This window comes from Suricata suricatta, chromosome X (assembly GCF_006229205.1).
Source record: "Suricata suricatta isolate VVHF042 chromosome X, meerkat_22Aug2017_6uvM2_HiC, whole genome shotgun sequence".
NCBI lineage: Eukaryota > Metazoa > Chordata > Mammalia > Carnivora > Herpestidae > Suricata > Suricata suricatta.
In genome coordinates, this window is record NC_043717.1 from 79,662,791 (window position 1) to 79,683,451 (window position 20,661).

Consider the following 20,661-nt stretch of genomic DNA (forward strand, 5'->3'; position numbering starts at 1 on the left):
CATCAGCTTTATTCCCTATAGTTCTCAGTACTGGATAACCTAACGGCATATACGACAGTGCCTCAGGGGAAAATGCTGTCAGTTTCATTTGGGGTCATCTAACCATGTCCTCTGTTTAGTTTTACCAGTTTGCAGCTGAAATGTCATGTAGAATTAGCAGAAGATCTAGGCTTGAAAAACAACTTCACTAAATAAAGTATGCTGTCTTTTGGCTATTGAAAGCCATTAGTAATAATGCTGAGATGCTAGAATAATCGACAGTAAAGTCTGTCACCTCTTCTCTCTGCTTGAACCTTTCCTAAACGTTCAGATCTAGGAGCCTGTGACGTCTGGGGGCATTTAGAGTTTGGCTCACTTGTTTTGACATTCAGAGCCACAAATCATTAAATTGAGAGAGATGCGTATGACCTCCTAGGCACTCACATTACTCCTGTCCTGCGGTGCCATTAAAGTTTTCTAAAAGGAAGTGCAGAAAACTCCAAACTGCTTGCCCCTTGAGAAAAATCAACTGTTACATTTAAGAACTAATCACTAAAAAAAGGAAACCAAACAGGGGCACCTCAGTGACTCAGTCGGTTGAGCGTTTGACTTTTGGTTTTGGCTCAGGTCATGATCTCCCGGTTCATGGGTTCGAGCCCTACGTCCGGGAGCCCAGCCTGGGATTCTCTCTCCCCCTCTCTCTCTGCCTCTCCCCTGCTCGTTCTTGCTTTCTCAAAAATAAACACTAAAAAACCCCCACAAAAACTATGGGTGCCATAGTGATGGCTTACGTATGAAAAGAATCCTTAAAAAGTAAATTACACAGACACTTGAGTGTTTTGTTATGTTTGTTCTGTTATTAGCACCCCACAGTGGGAGTGGTTTTTCACAGTACTTAGCTTTTAAGAGGCTGAAATTAAGTAATACTAAGTACGGTGAGGCACAAGCCTGTCATATAGGGCAATGAACGTGCCAAAAGGCATGATAAGCATTTGTGTCCTTATTTTTTAAAAGTATGGCCTGTTTGGGGTGCCTGGGTGGCTCAGTCAGCCAAGCGTCCAACTCTTGATCTCAGCTCACGCCTTGATCTTGGGATCGTGAGTTCGATCCCTGCGTTGGCGTGTGGAGCCTGTTTAAAAGAATTTACAGCCTGTTTTAACATCACGTTTTGAAGAAAGAAGTTTTAGAATTCTATAATATACGATCTTTACTGAACCTGTTACCTGTATTCTGTATATTTTACACAATCCGTTTTAGTGATTTCAATTCAACAATTAGTGAATCCCTTATCCTGTAATGAGAACAAGTCAGTATTGGCTGGAGGGGACACCATCTCCATTTCCTGTTAACTGTGCATACTTCTCAATGCCAAGGTCACATTTTTTTAGGAGCTTTTCAATGATCTTCCATACACTCTTAATAGGCTTGGGCCTTCTTTCCACAAAGCAGCGTGTAGCCTCTTTGGTTTTTGCTTTTATGGTAAGAGTACTTAATTACCTCCAGTCGCACACATGTTTTTTTTTTGTTTATTCCTTTATGAGAGAGAGAGAAAGTATGACCAGGGGAGGGGCACAGAGAGGGAGAGAGAGAGAATCCCAAGCAGGCTCCACACTGTCAGTGCAGAACCCAATGTGGGGCTCGAACCCACAAACTGATATCATGACTCAAGCCGGAGTCAGAGGCTTAACCCACTGAACCACCCAGGTTCCCCCCACACACTTTGAGTTTTACATTTGTTGCACAGCTTTGTGTTTTGGGCAAAATCCTGTAAGTGCCCTAGGCTCCTGTTTCTTCCCTGATACCGCTGCAGGAGGCATTGGGTATGGGCTTGCTGGCACTTAGCACGACCCTCAGAACATTGCAGTCAGCTCGAATATTTTTGAGCCATGCCTCTACCCAGGATCAACAACGGATTATAACGGTGGGAGTACAGAAGAGGAAGATGGAGGTGGAACTCTGTTCTTGAGAGACAATCTTTTGTGATTTTTTTTAACATTGATATATTTTTGAGAGAGACAGAGCATGAGCAGGCGAGGGTCAGAGAGAGAGGAAGACAGAGAATCTGAAGCAGGCTCCAGGCTCTGAGCTGTCAGCACAGAACCTGACACGGGACTCGAACTCATGAACCGTGAGATCATGACGTGAGCCGAAGTCGGACGCTCAACCAATCAGGCGCCCCTGGACATGAACAATCTTGAAATGAGTCTAGCAGAGCAAGGAGTCAGGCAAGTTTACAGTGCACTGTTAAGAAAAGAACGAATCTCTTTCATTGGGGAAGAGTATTCTCGAACCCAGTGTGAGGAGCTGTGTGGAGGAGGCAGGTGAACTCAAGTAGGATGACAGATGTCCAGGGCGGTCTGTCCTCCCATCCATCGAGGTGACTAGAGGAGGAAAGCTAGAATGCAATGCTTTTGTGACCAGAGTCTAAGCCCTCGGGGATCTGAAGAGGAAGGCCAGCAGGGGCGGATCCCCTGGGAAGCCTGCTTTAGGAGAGGGAGAGGCTCCTGCTGCACCTTGAACGGCTAGTAGGATTTGGACAGGGAGAGAAGGGAAGATAAAGAGGAGGGCATTACATGTGTGAGAGGTGGTACGAGAGGAGTCGTCAGGGGGAGAGAGGGAAGGCGGAAGGGGGTGGCTAGAGCAAGAGGTAGCGAGGCAAGAGGTAACTGGACACGTTCAGGATGATAGTTGTGATCAGAAAGCTAATTTTGGGGGGCGCCTCGGTGGCTCAGTCGGTTAGGCAGGTCATGATCTCTCAGTATGTGAGATCGAGCCCTGCATCAGGCTCTGCGCTGACCGCTTAGAGCCTGCTTGGGATTCTCCCTCTTCCCTTCTCCCTCTCTCTCAAAATAACTGAAAATAAACTTTAAAAAAAAAAAACCCAATTTTGAATGTTATTGAAATGGAAAACTGGTTAGTGAGCCCAGGAGGACCGCTCCGGAGGACGGGAGCATCAGGCAGAGATTAGACAAGCTGTTTGGGTCATCAGCCATTAGAGCTTCCTCAAAGAGGGACCAACGTGATCAAAGATGGTTGTGGGCACTAGCCGTGGGCCACTTTTAACTCAGGAAATATTTGTTGAAAACACCCAGTGCATTTTTCTGCGTGCTGTGGTGAATACAGAGATAAGACATCTGTATCTCCACTCTCCTGAAGGTTAGAATCTTGCTGGGGCAAGAAATTCATTCAATAAGCTGTCATGGAGGAGTCTACAATAGCAAAAGGGTTGAGAATCCTGGGTTTGAGACCCAGCTCTATCTCTCAATAGCTGTGTGAATTTGGGAAGGTTACACAACTTCTCTGAGCTTATTTGCTCTTCTGTAAAATGACGATAAGAATATCAGCCGGTTTAGAGAGTTTTCTTCTGAGGCATAACTTAGATAATATTTATACAGCGTGTAGCAGAGTGCATGTAAATAACAAGTCCTCTGTAAATGTCAGCTGTAATGTAAGCTTACAATGATAGTTATTATATTATCTTAATGATTATTATTACCTACTCTGTGGGCACTGTGATCGGAGCTGGGAATATGAAGATGAATGTGATATGGCCCTTTCCATCAAAGAGCTCTCTTATAAATGCTATCCTTGTGGTGACTGTATTTTCCCATCCAGACATTGGTACATAGGTTGTGACAGTAAAACAAAATATTTAAAATTGGAGTTTTCCAGAGGCACCTGGGTGGCTCAATGGATTAGGCATCTGACTTCGGCTTAGGTCGGGATCTCACGGTTCATGACTTCGAGCCCCGCGTCGGGCTCTGTGCTGATAGCTCGGAGCCCCGAGCCTGCTTTGGATTCTAGGTCTCCAAGGTGGCTCCGTGGCGCAATGGATAGCACATTGGACTTCTAGAGGATTCTATGTCTCCCTCTCCCTGTCCTTCCCCTGCTCGTGCTCTGTCTCTCAAGAATAAATAAACATTAAAAAAATAATACTAAAATAAAATCGAAGCTGTCTGAAAGAATCCTGCACTGTCCATTATAGAAGAAAACACAGCCAGTACTGGGCCGAGGGGATTCTTAATTGCAGGTGGGTTCAATCTGAAGAGACGTCACGTCCTCTTTGTGGAGAGCAGATGGGAGATGGGTGGAGAACATTCCACCGGAGACCAGCACAGAGGAGAGACATGGGAACGGGAAGCTATGTGGCCTGCTTGGGAAACGGTATCTTTCTAGAGTGAGTCAAGGGTGCTGGGTTGGTGATGGGAAGTGACATTGGAAAGAAAGGCAGGTATCAGTTCAGAAATGTGTGGGGCCTTGGGGCAGCTGGGTGCTCAATTGGTTGAGACTCCGACTTCAGCTCTGGTTATGATCTCGCGGTTTGTGGGTTCGAGCCCCATTTTGGGCTCCGTGCTCATAGCTTGAGGCCTGGAGCCTGCTTTGAATTCTGTGTCTCCCTTGCTCTCTCTCTCAAAAATAAATAAACATTAGAAAAAAATTTAAAAAAGAAAGAAAGAAATGTGTGGGGCCTTGAATGTCGTGCCTAAAAGGTGGGACTTGGTTTCGTGTGGAACAGTTCATAGATCTTCTCTCCAGAGAGCTGGCAGTGTAAAAATGACCTTGGAGGGACACAAGACTGGAGATAGACCTGCTAAAAGTCTTTTGGACTAGGCTGGACCTGAGGTAATAAAGGGGTATGCTGGAAGAATCCAGACCACTTAATTATTTACTTCTCCCTCCGTCCGTTTCTTGTGGCCACACCTCAGCCTCAGATTTGGAAGCCTGGAGACGGAGGAAAGTGGGCAACTTGAGAGGGAGAGCTGAGGTGGCAGGAGAGGTAGTTGAAACGGGGAACTAACGGAGCGGTAAGTTCAGTATAGGCGCTTTGACTTTCCTGACCAGCAACCTCCTCACTGACCTTCCTTCTCCCCCGGCTAGAGGGTCAAGTCCAGATTTTGAGCATAGCCCTTCTAAAGTGGGTCCTGACCTTCTGCTCCCAACTGTGCCTGTCTTAAACCCCAAGCACCGTGCTTCGACCTCACCATCTTTCTCCAACCCCAGCATATAACTTTCTGTCTCTGTGTCTAGAGTGCCTTTACCCGTGACGTCTCTCTGAGGAATTCTAAGATAAAGTTCAAAAGTCTCCTTTGGAGGCACCTGGGTGGCTCAGTCAGTCCAGCTGCCGACTCTTGGTTTCCACTCAGGTCCTGATCTCGTGGCTCACGGGTTCGAGCCCCACTCCGGGCTCTTCGCTGACAGTGCGCAGCCTGCTTCAGGTTCTCTCTCTCTGCCCCTCCCTTGTTAGTGCTCTCTCTCTCTCAAAATAAATAAATAAATTTTTTTTTAAAAAAGGTCCTCCTTGGCAAACCCTTCCTGACTCTCACCACTCAGGAAGTAGGACTCTTAAAGCATGATAGCACCAATATTATGTCTCTGTTTTTCTGTTTCTCCCACTAGATAGTAAGCTCTTCAAGAGAAGGGGACTTTGGGTCGTAATTTTCTATATGTGGAGCACCCAAGCCAGGCCTGGTACCTACCAAGCCTTCAGTGAAGGCTGGGATATAAACGGATAAGTGGGTGACGATGGGAGACCGCCAAGTTGACATCTAGAAAGTCATTTGGAAACACGCGCTTGGAGCTTGAGTCATCCTAGTAAGAGCAGGGCGGCGTTTAGCTCAGTGTCGAGCACCCATGTGACCTGGCGACCAGTGCTGTTGACTTGCCAAAGTAGGGAGGAGTCAGGGCGTCGGTTCTGTCGGTACAGGTATGTGAAGTGTGGGTGTGCCGAAGCCCTGCCTGATTTGGACAAAGGAAGGTGACATGTACGCTCCTTTTTGGTGACCGCTCTCGAATTATTCATCCATAGCAGTGGCCATGGAGTTCGGTCCCTTCGTTTATTGTGAAATAATGTCTTCCATGTTTTCCGGCCATCCTTTGTTGCTCTCTCCCTTGTGAGGTGAACTTAAATATGTGTGGCCAAATCTCTGACTTTAGCTAACTGGCTTCACATTCCCTAATTGTGCTTCCCTAGTACCCAAGGGGCTGAGATCAAGTCTGGGGTTGAATGGCCTCCTCCGGCCCCCCACCTCCACCCCAGTTTTTATCTTGTAGTTCCTTTCAGTTTCCAGAAAAAGAAACCCAGAGTTCATCAGCAGCTCCTGATTCTCCACGGATGAGTTTCCCAGTGCCGGTGCCGGCCTCCTGCCCCACGTGGTACCAAAGGGCCAAGATTAGTACAGAGATTATTCGGGCAGCTGCATTCCTCTAGCGAATCGCTTTAGGGGGTGAAAACAGGCACCCCCTCCTCATCTCCATCACAGACCTTTCAGAATTTGAGTAATGGTCCCAGTTCCTTGTCCATACACCTCTCTCAGCAAAGATTTGTGTTAGGGGTTGAAGTATAGTTAAATGAGCCAGCGGCGCGGTTTCATAATTGCTGCATTGTTAGGCAAACTCTGTAATTAGGGATGACTTCATGGGCCTAAGATTCCTCTACGGGTGACGCCCTGATTTCAGACCCGGTCCCACACCATATCCTTTTATGAAGAAAACAAACAAACAAGGTTTTGTTTGCTTTCTGTTTTATTCCCTGTTTTGAAAATCTGTTTTCTTTTGTCTCAGATGTTTAGGGAGAGAGAGGATTTGGGTTTTTTTGTTGTTTTTTGCATTTTTTTCTTTTTCTTTTCTTTTCTTTTCTTTTTTTTTTTTTTGGGTCCTAAGAGAGGCAGGCATAGGAGGTAGGGAGGAAACAGAATTTGGGACAGATCAAAGTGCTTCCCAGTGAGAGAATTCAGAAAAATGCAGGGACCCTGGGAGCTTTTCCTTTTGATTAGGATTTCATTTGGCTACGTTTAAATGGAAGGAAAATATATTTCTTTTTTTTTAAATAGCCATCACACTTTCTCTGTCTTTCCCATGTAAAATAAAGTCCCTTTTGTTGGTAAGGCAGATGAGAAAAAGACGTGTTTCAGAAGTCACCCTTTTCTTTTGCCCTGTTAACCGCATACCGTGAACTTAAGGTTAAACTTTGATTCAGCGAGTAAATTTACTTCTTACCCCTTGACCTTTCATTGTTCAGTGCTGATGGAGAAGAAAGTGTGCAGATTGGGAGGAATATGACAATATTGACAAGCTGTTGTTTTTTTTAAGTGGTCCTGAAATACTTAAAGTAAAATGTGCATTTTTAAAAATCTCTACTGGCCACACTTCAAGTTGTATTTAGAAACTGGCCTTAATGAAGGAGCCATATTGAGTCATGGGTGAAAAGCGGTTGACAGATTTTCTTTAGACCCATCCTTCTGAAATGATATTGACTAAAAGGCTTAGAATTTTTATGTAGGAAGGACATCTTTATACTCGGTAGTCACTAATTATGGGGCAAATGGAATAACTTTTCATAGATCCCATTTGAAAGGTTCTTACTAGAACTTATGCCTATTTTTATATAGCCTCTCACAACAATTTAGGTATTCATTTATTCCCTGTTTTCTTTCATTAAGGATCTGAAGTTACTGGAGAAGAATTTATATGTTATGGTATGCCTTCACATATGCCATCCTTTTTAAAATTTTTTGGGGTATTTATAAAGTTTATTTTGAGAGAGAAAGAGAGAGAGCATCCCAAGCAGGCGCTGCCCTGCCACTGCAGATACGGGGCTTGAACTCGCGAACCGTGAGATCATGACCTGGGCCAAAGTCTGATGTTTAACCAACTGACCCAGCCAGGCGCTCCTACGTATGTCATACTTAATCTTCATGAGGACCCGAGGGAAGTAGGTATTATGGCTGCCTTCAAAGGAGGAGACTGAGGATCCAGTTAAATAATCTTCCTCCTGGACACACTGCTAGGAAATAGCAGAAACGAGACATTGAACTTGTTGGATTTCACATCCCAGTCTTCCCAGCTTTCAGGATAACACACTGCGTCGGTGGGTGAGGAGCAGCTGCTGTGACAGGTACTCAGGATTGAATGAAGCAAACGCAGGGCGATAAAGATGTCAAAGTCTCTGTTTTGCTTCATAAGCCCTAGTCTAGGATGTTTGCTTTGAGAAAAAAAGGCCCTGAAGTGCCAGGAATGCCCCCATGAAGAGGAACAGAGCTCCTGTAATTTTAATTTGTAAGATTTTGGGGCGCCTGAGTAGCTCAGTCAGGTTAGTGTTCGACTTCGACTCAGGTTATGATCTCACAGTTCATGGGTTTGAGCCCCATGACAGGCTCTGTGCTGAACAGAGCCTGCTTTGGATTCTGTGTCTCCTTCTCTCTCTGCCCCTCCCCTGTTCATGCTCTGTCTCACTCTGCCTCTCAAAAATAAATAAATGTAGAAAAAAAAATTTTTTTAATTTGTTAGATTTTAATTTTTAAAACCTTAATGTTAAAAACTTATGTGGCAGCCCCAATCTCTTTCTCAAAATAAATAAATAAACTTAAAACAGAGATACCATCAGACACCTATGAGTAGACTTAAGAAAAAAACCTTTTTTTTGTTTTTTTGCTTATAGTGGGAAAAAGCCTGCATTACATAAGCTACTTTAAACATTGCGATGTTTATCATTGCGTCTGATCGGCTCTGTCGGTTTCAGGTCATGAGCTCAGAGTTTTGTGGGTTCGAGCCTGCGTCAGGTTCTGCTCAGAGCCTGCCTGAGATTCTCTTTTTCTCCCGCTCTTTCTGTCCTACCCCTGCCACAGCTGTCTCTGTCTCTCTCAAAAGTAAATAAATAGACATAAAAGAAGTATTTAAAAAATTGTCACTGTTACCCACTAATGCATATATGGCAAGGCTTTTAAATTTGACTTTGTATTTCTTAGTAGGAGCTTAGGTGCCTCGGAGTAGCTTTTATTTTTTGTAATTATAAATAAATGAAATTGAATTTATTTAAATGAGAAACTCCTAAATTAAAGTATTTTGTTATCCTGGACCATCTTGCCTGGAAATGTTTTGGGGATATATATGCATGTTCCAATTCTTTTTATTCTTATTCAGATGTGCTTCCTGAAGTCTCCTGTGACTTTTAGGTGTTGTCGGGAAGGAAAAAAAATGTTTTCTTCTGCCCTTCGAGGTACTTTGGCTGGTCTTAATAAATTGACACGAGAACGATTAACAGGAGACACTGACAGGTTTAATAAGACGTGCACCTCCCACATACATGGGAGAGACCCAGGAAAACAGAGCACCTCTCTGAAAAGGCCAAAGCCACCTCCTTAAATGCTACTTTTCGGCTAAAAACAAAAGAAGCTGTTGGGGGTGGTGACTCAGTGTTGGGAGGTAACCAGGCAAAGCACTGTAAACAACAGTAAGCTTGTTATGCAGATTTAAGACCACGCCTTCCTCCATTAATAAGCGTTCCTAGAGATTTCCACAGTCTCTTCCAGTTCTAGCCCGGAGACACTACGACAAATGGAGATCTCCCTTATGAATGTAAATTTTTTGTACAAAAGGTTACCTTCTCAGTTTGCAGAGCCCCACCGGTGTTCACTTCTTAAAATTACCAGCTTAAAATAATATGCCAAAGAGGCAGATTTTCGGGTGGTCTATTTTGCTCCCCTTCAGTGTAAAAGAAGTCACTTTACGCTTTCATTAAGACAATTAGACAGGAATAAGAAATTAGAAAACCTGAAAGGATATTTTGGTGTGTCTTTTTTTTTAATGCTGAGTTAGATCGATTTTTAAAATTTTTATTTTTGGAGTGTATTCCTTTCAGGTATATTGCCTACTGTTTCAGGTATATTGCCTACTGATTCAACAATTCTATTCATTGCTCAACACCCACCACCATAAGTGTAGTTTCCAACTGTATTAATATTTTAATAAAGCTTACTCATTTTATCTCCGTGCAGCGCCCAACGCGGGGCTCGAACCCAAGAACCGAGTGATCGGGACCTGAGCCAAAATCAAGAGTCAGGCGCTTAACTGACTGAGGCACCCAGGAGCCCTTGTATTAATATTTTTTAAAGTAAACGGTTGCCTTGAAGCCATTTCCTAATTTCGCAGGAAGAACAAAACTCCTTCTTTCCTGGCCTATCTGAAAAGAAATTAATAATCTCCCAAGTCCCCAGAGCCTTTTTTCCTTCTCTCCCTTTGTTGTAGCCATTAATTCCCTTTGTGTCAAATTATAATTATTTATACGTTGCCTTCCCCAGACAGAAAGTTCCTTGAGGGCAGGAACTAGGCATGTAACAGATGCCTAAAATATTGGTAAAAGTGTGTACGGATAGAGGTGTATGCATTGGGGAGGAGCATGAAGAGGGGGAAGAGATTTCTGCCCTGTTCAGCCTTGCTGCCCACAAAGGGGAAAAGGGCGGGGAAGGATTTAGTCAGCAGGGATGCCAGAGGGGGATCTACGTCTAGAACCTTCTTTATCTAACGTTCTCTTTCGTAAAGGAGTGATATGGTAGTATGAGAATAAAACCACGAGTCTTTTTTTCCTTTAACTCAAATACTTTGGATCATCACTGACGCCCAAACTGCCCAAACTGGAAAGGACCTTTAGAGATAAAGGAGAGGCCACATGTTTTGGATTTTCTGAGACAGCCTCACGTTCAAACATTCTGAACCATTGTTCTACGTGGTAAAGTTCATGGAGATGGTTACTAATTTTGTGTTGAAAACTTGACCACTTAAAACTTGCGTCAAGAAAGTTGGAGGGCGCCTGGGTGGTTCAGTTGAAGAAGCATCACTCTCTCATACTCTTGATATCAGCTCAGGTCACCATCTCACGGTTCGTGAGTTCGAGTCCCACATGGGGTTCTGTGCTGACAGCGCGGAGCCTGCTTGGGATTCTCTCTCTCTGTTTCTCCCCTTTCTCCCCATACTTGAGCTCTCTCTCTCAAAATAAATAAATAAATAACCTTATTTTTAAAAAGGAGAGGGGCGCCTGGGTAGCTCAGTCGGTTAAGCCTCCAACTTCGGCTCAGGTCAGATCTCACGTTCGTGGGTTTGAGCCCCGCGTCAGGCTCTGGGCTGACAGCTAGCTCAGAGCCTGGAGCCTGCTTCTGGTTCTGTGTCTCCTTCTCTCTCTGCCCCTTCCCCTCTCATGCTCTATCTCTCTCTGTATCAAAAATAAATAAAACATTAAAAAAATTTTAAAAAAAAGAAGAGAAAATTGGTGTAAATCCTATGTAGTATTTTTGTAATCAGAAGTGTTGAACATCATAATAGTAAAATAAAGGATACTTTTTAAAAGTACTGTCATTACATTATAGCCTAACATGAAAAATCACTTTTTACTCTTAACTTTTTAAAATGCTTACCTCATATCTAACTGAAGATCTTTCTTTACCTTATAGAGCCTCAGACTACTCTGAAAGGTGTCTTTACCCAACTTATCTACTGAGAAGTTCGTCTCTCTTTAGCGACATTTTAACATCCTAGGTAAGAAAAGTTTATGAAGAAGCAAGTTCTGTTTTCTGTTTTTTAAAAGCCTGTTTTGGGGGAACCTGGCTGGCTCTGTCCCTGGAACACGTGACTCTTGATCTCAGGGTCATGAGTTCAAGCCCGATGTTGGGAGTCAAGTTTACTTAATAAAACATTAAAATGCTTAAAAATAAGTAAATAAAAGTCTGCTTTTATTAAATTTTTTTTGAATACCAGTCATTATATATGTATATTGCATTGTGCTGGAAAAATGGCTAATGGTATCCTGTGGTCATTTGAAAACATCCCAGAGATTTGAATTCCAGTTTCATGGTCCATCTGAACCTAAGTTACCTTATAAGAAAAAAGAGGGCGGGGTGCCTGGTTAAGCCTCTGATTTTTTATTTCAGCTCAGGTCATGATCTCACAGTTTGTGAGTTTAAGCCCTGTATCAGGCTCCAAGGTGACAGTATGGAACCTGCTTGGGCTTCTCTCTCTCCCTCTCTCTCTGCCCCTCCCCTGCTCAGGCTCTCTCTCTTTCTCTTTCAAAATAAACTTTAAGGAAAAAGAAAAAGAAAATAGAGAGTAAGAAGACTTAACTCCTAACGCTGTTGTTAGTGTTCAGGGATTGATATTAATATGAATTTAATGTAGTGCTTGGCACATAGTTGTTGAATGGATGAATTTATTAAAGAACTATTTGATTAAGTGCCTTACTATACGCCTTGGACTGCGATAAGTTCTAGAGAGAACAACTATGGCTGTGAAAAAGACAGGTGTGGCCCAGCTCTCTCTTGATGAGCCGGAGGTAGATTGTTAACTACTAACAAAAATATCAAAAAGCGCTACATAGAGCAGCTCAAATTTGCAGCTTGACTAGACTGTGAAATTGACCATCTAGAACACTTGTTTCAAAGGGGAACACCTTTAGGGCCGTGACACTTACTCTGTTTGATACTTTCCGGGCAGATATATGTGAGTATGTATTTGGTCAAAACCGGTAGAAGGTACAGCACCAAGAATGAACTCTGAGGTAAACTATGGACTTTGGTAATTGTGATGTGTCGGTGTAGGTTTTACCGATTCTAACACAGGAGCCCCCTTGGTGGGGGATGCAGTAGCCTGAAATCTCTGTACTCCCTATTCAATTTTGCTATGAACCTAAAAGTGTCCCATAGAAATACCGTCCTTAAAAAAGACTGAGAAAAAAGCCAAAACCCCCTCCCCCCCCAAAAAAAAACCAAACCCAGAGCATGCAGAAATAAGCGGTGGTTCAGATTTGGCCCATGGGCCATAGTTGCCACCCCCAGCTCTGTTGGTTAAATAAGTAAAATAGGGCCAAATCGGAAAGGGTGTAAACCCAAACAATGTCAGTTACATGAACAAGGGTGTGTTTCTTCGCACACACTTGTGTGCACTTACATATCAAAACCAAATATAATTTATATAATAATATATTTTAGTCGACTCCTTTAATGGGCGTGATTGATAAGTGTTAGTATCCTATTTGAAAATCAGTGTTTTCACAAGGAATGGTTTTACTTATTTATTTTAAATGTTTATTTTTGAGAGAGAGAGAGAGAGAGAGACAGAGACAGAGTGCCAGTGGGGGAGGGGCAAAGAAAGAGGGAGAAACAAAATTCGAAACAGGCCCCAGGTTCCCAGCTGTCAGCAGAGAGCCCGACGAGGGGCTCAAACTCACAAACCGCAAGATCATGACCCGAGCAGAAGCTGGACTTTCAATGAACTGAGCCACCCAGGCACCCCTATTTATTTATTTTTTTAAATGCTTATTTATTTTGAGAGTAAGAGTGCGAGTGGGAGAGGGGCAGAGAATGAGGGAGACAGAGAATCCCAAGCAGGCTCTGTCCTGTCAGCTCAGAGCCCAACGTGGGACTTCATCCCGCAAACTAGGAGATCATGACCTTCACTGAAACCAAGAGTCAGACGCCTAATCAGCTGAGCCCCCACATGCCCCCATTTTAAAATGACTTAATGGAAAAACTGGTAACTGTATGAGGCGATGGATGTGCTAAGTGACCTTATTATAGCAGTCATTTCACAAGATAGTGTTATATCCAATCATCATGGTATACACCTTGAACTTATACAATAGTATGTGTCAATTATATCTCAATAAAGCTGGAAAAAATGTAAAGAGTCAGAAAGAAAGAGATAAAGCTTAATTGAACTCTTATATCATGCATGAGTCTTTGGTCAGGTAATTTTGACTTTTAGTTTTGGCATGAATAACCAAGAATTTCTATTATGTATCTCTCTCCTGTCGTTGCTGGATACCTTGGCCCTTCCTTACACTGAGGTGCATAAGATTTTGTTCTTGGAAGGCATATTCAGAGATGTTTTTGGTCTGAATAACTTTTGGTAAATCATGACTTCTGGTGTGTTTGTTTTCCTCTTGATGGCTTTAGCTATAAAATATGGGGATATATTCAGATGCTTTTAGCCATTTGCAATTCTGTTTAAATTAGCAATTCTGTATAAATTATCTCTAAGATGAGAATTTCACAGGAATGCTTATAATATATTCATCACCAACATCTTTAAGTCTTAAACCTTTTTGGTTTGTCTTTAGATCTTTAAATGGAGGAGATGGCAGCCTCTCAGATTTCCAAAGATGAGCTTGATGAACTCAAAGAGGCCTTTGCCAAAGTTGGTAAGTGTTTTTCTACAGCATTTCCTATAGTAAAGTGATCTTTATGTGGCCCAGATGAAAATTGATTCTCTAAAAAATTATATAAATGGTTAATCATGAACCATAGGGCAAGATAGTTAAAATCAATGGAATAAAGTTTTAAAAACAACACTTTAAGCTCTTATTTCTAATTATGTCTATTATGTAATATGGTCAAGAGCCGGCTGAATGGCTCCATTAGTAGAGCGTGTTGTGCGTAGAGATTACTTAACAATAAATAAATAACAAATAAATAAACATGGTGATGTACTTCTTTGTAAAAATAATGGTCATATGAAATAAATTTCACAGCATACCAACTAAGGGAAAAGAAGTAGATTATCTAATATGGTCAAAGGTCTTTCATCCCAAGTACCAGTCCTTAACTAGGGGCCCCTGTGGCTCCTGAAAGTTTTAGACAATTTTTTTTGTTGTTACTGTATTATATAGCATATGTTTCTGAGGAGAGGATTTAGAGCCTTCACCATATTCTCAGAGGGATGTGTGACCCTTGAAAACATTAGGTGCTGATTAGCTGATGTTTTGCCTTTCCCTGATTAGCTTGGCTTTATGGCCTTTTCCGTGGATATTCTGTGCCTTTGGAAAACACAGTCTGTTCAGCCTTCTCACATTAAGTTATAGTATCCACATCAGATGGGAAGGCATAGCATGCCATTTGGTTTTTCCTTAAACGTCACAGAACATGTCTTAGCATTTAGCAACTGTGGAAATAGTTGATAGTATTTACATTCCTAATTTCACGGCTTGTGTCCAATCCATAGGAGAGAGTGAGAAAACAGGGTCAGAACTGATTATTGACATATGTATTCACATGAGTCAACGTGGGCCTAGTTAGAGAGGTAAACTACTAGTACCGCCTATCTCCTTGATCAAGGGGTATAAAGTTAGATCATAGTGATCTGTTATTTAAATCAGAATTGACTCTCTGACCTATGTTACAAACCTCATTAATGAAAAGTGAGGACGTGTGCGTCTCTATTCCTGTACATTTCTGACCAGCATTTTCTGTGAAGGCGTTGAGTGGGAACAGCAGGCCGTGGGAAGAATCATACCTCACCAAAGTCACTGTTCATAATCTCATCAGAATTCTAAGGAGAGGTGCACCTGGGTGGCGCAGTCTGTTACCTGTGACCCTTGGTTTTAGTTCAGGTGATTTCAGCTCTCTATCTCATGGTTCATGGGATCGAACTCCGTTTCAGGTTCTGCTCTGACAGCGTGGAGCCTGCTCGGGATTCTCCCTCTCCCTCTTCCTCTGTCTCTCCCTCACTTACACGCATGTACACTCTTGTTCTCTATCTCAGAATAAACATTAAAAAAAATAATTCTAAGTAGAAATAATTGGGTAGGCCTGAATCAAAGACCATTTTCTGTGTGTCTGTGAAAAGCAAAAGCAGTCTGTTAACTGGCTCTAGTTACCACTTACCATAAGGAGAGTACTGCCTGATAGTATCCTGATGTTAGATTGATGGCAAGAAAGCAACAGGTGAATTCCTGGCTGCAAGATTTTTAAAACCTCATTATTCCGTACAAATATCGTTGTCATGATTATTTTAGAATTGCATATCCTTTGAAACTTTCTTTTTTTCTTTTTAATGTTTTTCATGTTTATTTATTTTGGAGAGGCAGAGAGAGTGTAAGCAGGGGAGGGGCAGACAGAGCAGGAGACACAGAATCGGAAGCAGGCTCCAGGCGCCGAGCTGTCAGCACAGAGCCTGACACGGGGCTCAAACTCACGAACGGTGAGATCATGACCTGAGCCAAAGTCGATGCTCAACCAACTGAGCCACCCAGGCGCCCCAAACCTTCTTTTTTTCTTATATTCATCTTTCAGTATGAGGGACAGCCTGATGTGTATCTTTATGAATAGGATTTTGGGGTAAGGACCATGTGTTCTTATTGCCATTATTGAATCTTAAAGGCCTTGCTTCCTCAAATAAGTATTTATTGTTTAATACAGGCCTTGTTCTCATGTGCAGCAGCTTGGAAATAGTTCTGTGCAATATCTTTTTAAAGTTAAAGCTCTTCAAACATGTTTTACTTGAGGCAGCTGGAATACTCTTATCTGTAAGACAGCTGAATTGCTCCTTAAAAGCTTTAAAGACAGAAAGAGGTTGACCAGTTATCTGCATGCAGGAACCAGGGTTAAGTATAAAATGTGAGGGATCAGTGGGAGCTTGGACTGAAGGAAAGACAGCAGATTGGATCATACGTACTACTGATGTCCCTAATAGACACACATTTATTCCTAACAGGGGCACCTGGGTGGCTCTGTCGGTTGAGCATCTGGCTTCAGCTCAGGTCATGAGCTCATGGTTCGTAGGTTCGAGCCCCACATCAGGTTCTGTGCTGACAGCTCAGAGCCTGGAGCCTGCTTCAGATCCTGTGTCTTCCTCTCTCTCTGACCCTCCCCCACACTCACTCGGCTCACTCTCTCAAAAATAAACATTAAAAATATATTTACAACTCCTAAGATATGTAGACCCTTCTTACTCTATATGCTGTAAATAGAAATCTTGGAGTCCACAATTTCTGCCTCTTCTGCACACTGTTCTTTTGCGTTCCCTGCTCAGGATCTAGCTCAGTGTTGCCTGCATGTCAGGTTCTCAGTCAATATTTAATTGACTGAATCCCAAGAATTATGCATAATCTTTTCCTGTCCTGAGCCTTTGTCATCATCAACTGTAAACTAAAGGGGCCTTTGTTATGAAGATTTTCATTGTGGTGGAATTTATCACTAAAGGTTTTGGCCATCGCATTGTCACACATAAAATTTATAGATATATATTTTTCAGCATAATAAAGGCTTGTGGGTAGTCTGTCTTTTAGAATCGTGTTTAAAGACTTAGCTGAATCTTTTGATTTTCCTTTAAAAATCTTCATAGTTTTTCATTGTTAGTTATGGAGCCCCCCGGGTAATTGTCAAAGGTGTTATGGAAATCTTTTTATTTTCCATTGAGGGACACATGATTTCAAATTTTTAAAAAAAAATTTTAATGTTCATTTTTGAGAGACAGAGAGAGAGAGAGCGAGCGCGCGCACATGCGGGGGGAGCAGGGGGTGGAGGGGAGGCAGACAGAGTCCAAAGTATGCTCCAGGCTCTGAGCTGTCAGCACAAAGCCTGATATGGGGCTTGAACTCATGAACTGCAAGATCACGACCTGAGCTGATGTCAGACATTTAACTGACTACCACCCAGGTGCCCCCAATTTTTTTTAATGTTTATTTTTATTTTGGGGAGAGAGAGACAGACTGGGAGCAGGTAGGGGGAGAGAGAGAGAGACAGAGATAGAGACAGAATCTGAAACAGGCTCCAGGCTCTGAGCTGTCAGCATGGAGCCCGATGCGGGGCTCGATCTCATGAACCACAAGATCATGACCTAGGCCAGAGTTGGACGCTGAACCCACTGAGCCACCCAGGTGCCCCAGGGAAATGTGATTTTAAAAACAAGCTCTAGAACGGATTTTCCCGTCAAGCACAATTCTTTCTATTGGTGGGAGATGGGCAGAAAGGGCGACTTTGTCTCTGTTAGGTTGTGACAAAATATGGAAATCATTATGTGATTTTCCCCCATCTATTAACAATAATAGCCTTGATTATCCCTTTAGAAATTCGGCAAAATCATAGTGTGTGAAGAAACTCTGTAATTACTGTTAATCATAGGTTTTGTCCAATCAATTAATAGTGCTTTGAAATTCTCTTTACTAGCAATACATTGTGTATTAAGATTTAAAGTTCTTCTTTCATTTTCTGCACCTGCTTAGTGTTACGCTCCAAGCAGCACATTTTCATTTAATTATTTCAATTTTCTCAATGTTTATTTCCAGTTTTTCCCACTGGGATAGCAGAAGCCTTCGTTCTGTTTTTCTTTTCCTCCTACTTCATAATGTTTCCGTTTTAATTTAAATGCTGCATAAGTTCTTTCTAAAAAAAAAAAGACAAGACAAGAATAAATAAAACCTTCAGAGCTAGAAGTCCTTTGGGTGATTGGCTTCAGTTCTCCAAACACTGGCATCTGACTTCTGTCTCTCCTAAGCATGCTACTGAGCTTTTAAAAAAAAAAAAAGGCACAAATTCAGCATTTTTAAAATAAAAGAATAATGGGGTTTCGTAAATGACTAGGAATACTGTGGCTATCTTCCTTTGTGCCTGCCCGCCACACTATGTCAAAAATTTTTGGTTATGGTGATTTTTCTCCTCACAGGAAGCTGGGTTGTTTGAAATTACTTGATATTCTGTAGTACATAAAAACCACATCAGGAGGATGCCACAAAGAGAATAGTGGTTTTGTTTACTTTACTTTCAGTATTCAATTAAACGACGCTGGTGCATATTTGGTTCATTATGACTTAAAAATAAAAACTATAGTCCAACCCCTTCCCCCCCCCCTGCAATAAACAAACCCGGGTGTTTCACTGAGGCATCTGGTTACTTATCGGCAGAATAGTAGAGATGAAGGTCTTGGGCTAGGCCGCAAACCGTGTTTTGATGGTGTGGAAGACAGACGCAGCAATGTGTGGGTGTGCAAGGTGCGGAGCAAGGACACACGTGCGTGAGAACGTGCTCCTGGGAGTGTGGGTGGAGGTGCGTATGTGTTTTTAAAGTGGGAGAATGGCGGCAGGTGGGAAATAATGGGTGAGCTGCTGGAAATTTTGAGGTTGGAAAAGGATCGATAGGCAACATTTAAAAAAAATTTTTAATTTATTTTTGAGAGACAGAGACAGCGCAAGCAGGGGAGGGTCAGAGAGAGAGGGAGACACAGAATCTGTAGACAGGCTCCAGGCTCTGAGCTAGCTGTCAGCACAGAGCCCGATGTGGGCTCAAACCCACGAACTACGAGATCATGACCTGAGCTGAAGCCGGACACTTAACGCACTGAGCCACCCACCTCCCCGATAGGCGACATTTTTGATCGCCTGCTCTCAGCCTCCTAATCTTGCCCGGCCTTCAGCGATACTGGACCTCCACCTCTGAGGATCCACTGTTAGGATGAACTCTCAGGTGGCGACCTTCCTTCTACCCTTAGCTAGGACTCATTACACTGCTTCCTTTACGTGCTGGAATGAGCTACTTAATAGGTATAAGCTGCGAAAAGCAAAATTCGTGTTCAGTGAAGCATCTGGACACGTTTCGCAGCTGCCTTTTCTAATGTTTTAATGCCTAATGAAAGCTCAACTTTACTGCTTAGATCTTAGGCTGGACTATAATCTAAATTCTTCGGCACAACTCTTTTGGCTGAGTCTTCTAAATCAGTATATCATGTGTTTCTATGGACCTTCCGGATCGCGTGTGTGCGTGCACTACCATCAGATATGTAGGTTCCTTTTGTCATTTTTTTCTAAGCGCGAAAAATTGTGGTGAATATGTTGGTTAAGCTAAATGGGACTTGTAAACCCAGTTCTTCTGAAAGGATCTGCATCTGTACTTGATTGGTCTGCTTTGTTCTTTAAGTCCTAATGAGCACTGTCCAGGGTGGGTTGGTAAAGAGGTGGCGTATGTGACCTCTTTATAAAGAAAGACACTAGACTTAGATCCAAGGATGGCTAAAGCAACACACGCAGACACACACACAACCTGGGGTCAAAGAAATCCCCCTCTTTCTGACTGTCAGCTTGATAAGGTGAAATAGCACCCCGAAAAGATGCATTTGAAGTGGTAGATTGTGCCACATACCACCTGGACATGGGCAGTGTTAAAACAGCAGCTAAAATCAAAACCACTTGGATTCTGGCTCAGCTTTCTCTAGACAAGTACTTAAAATAGCTTAAATAACAGGATGCAAGGGGAGGGAAAACATTTCCTTTTAAGGATATGCATTCTTGGTGTGATTCAAACTTCTGCAGGAACATGGCCGTATAATAAGTTTATTTACTTTAAGGTTACTTGGGGGAGGGGGATGAGAGAGTTAACTGGCATTTAAAATAATACATGGTGCGAGAGCCTGATGGGCTTTCTTTTAAAGCAGAATGCAGACATGAACCCACATGTGTCATAGGAGAGAGACAGAGACAGAGACAGAGCGACCGACACAGTCTGTTGTTACAAACAGTTGGTTCCTTTCTGGTGAATTCAGCAGTACTGGGAGCCTGGTAGTGATTTTTTTTTTTAAGTATAGGGATTTTTCTTTAAAAATAGGAACCTCGGTCAATGTATTGAAATTTAGCTGCTTATTTTCTGCAGGAACTTTGTTCAGTGGGTAGATGTGTAGGTTTTTTTTCCCCTGCCATTCATTAATGCCGACTCACACAGACCACGTTTTCTGAACCCAAAAGTTGCGACTTGTTTGCAAAAGCACTAAGAATGCTCTGGATAGGGGCACTTGGATGGCTCAATTGGTTAAGCGTCTGACTTCGGTTCAGGGCATGATCTCACGGTCCGTGGGTTCAAGCCCTGTGCCAGAGTCTATGCTGACACCTCAAAGCCTGGAGTCTGCTTCGGATTCTGTGTCCCCTTTCTCCCTCTATTAAAAATAAACCAACATTCAAAATTTTTTTTAAAAAATGCTCCAGGGGCATCTGGGTGGCTCAGTTGAGCATCCAACTCTTGATAACAGCTCAGGTCATGATCTCATGGTTCGTAAGTTCAAGCCGCACATCAGGCTCTGCATTGATACTGTGGAGCCTGCTTAGGATTCTCTTTCTCTCTCTCTCTCTCTCTCTCTCTCTCTCTCTCTCTTTCTCTC

At 42.7% G+C, this 20,661-nt stretch overlaps 1 protein-coding gene across 3 annotated transcripts in view; it reads left to right on the forward strand.

The window, feature by feature from the left end:
• PLS3 (plastin 3) overlaps window positions 1-20,661 on the forward strand; it is a 92,413-nt gene that overhangs the window by 33,867 nt on the left and 37,885 nt on the right. For all 3 annotated transcript variants that reach the window (XM_029929829.1, XM_029929831.1, XM_029929830.1), the window contains exons 2-3: window positions 11,202-11,286; window positions 13,862-13,942. In XM_029929829.1, the coding sequence (XP_029785689.1) occupies window positions 13,870-13,942 (73 nt within the window). In that variant the 5' untranslated portion in view covers window positions 11,202-11,286; window positions 13,862-13,869. The remainder of the gene's footprint in view (window positions 1-11,201; window positions 11,287-13,861; window positions 13,943-20,661) is intronic.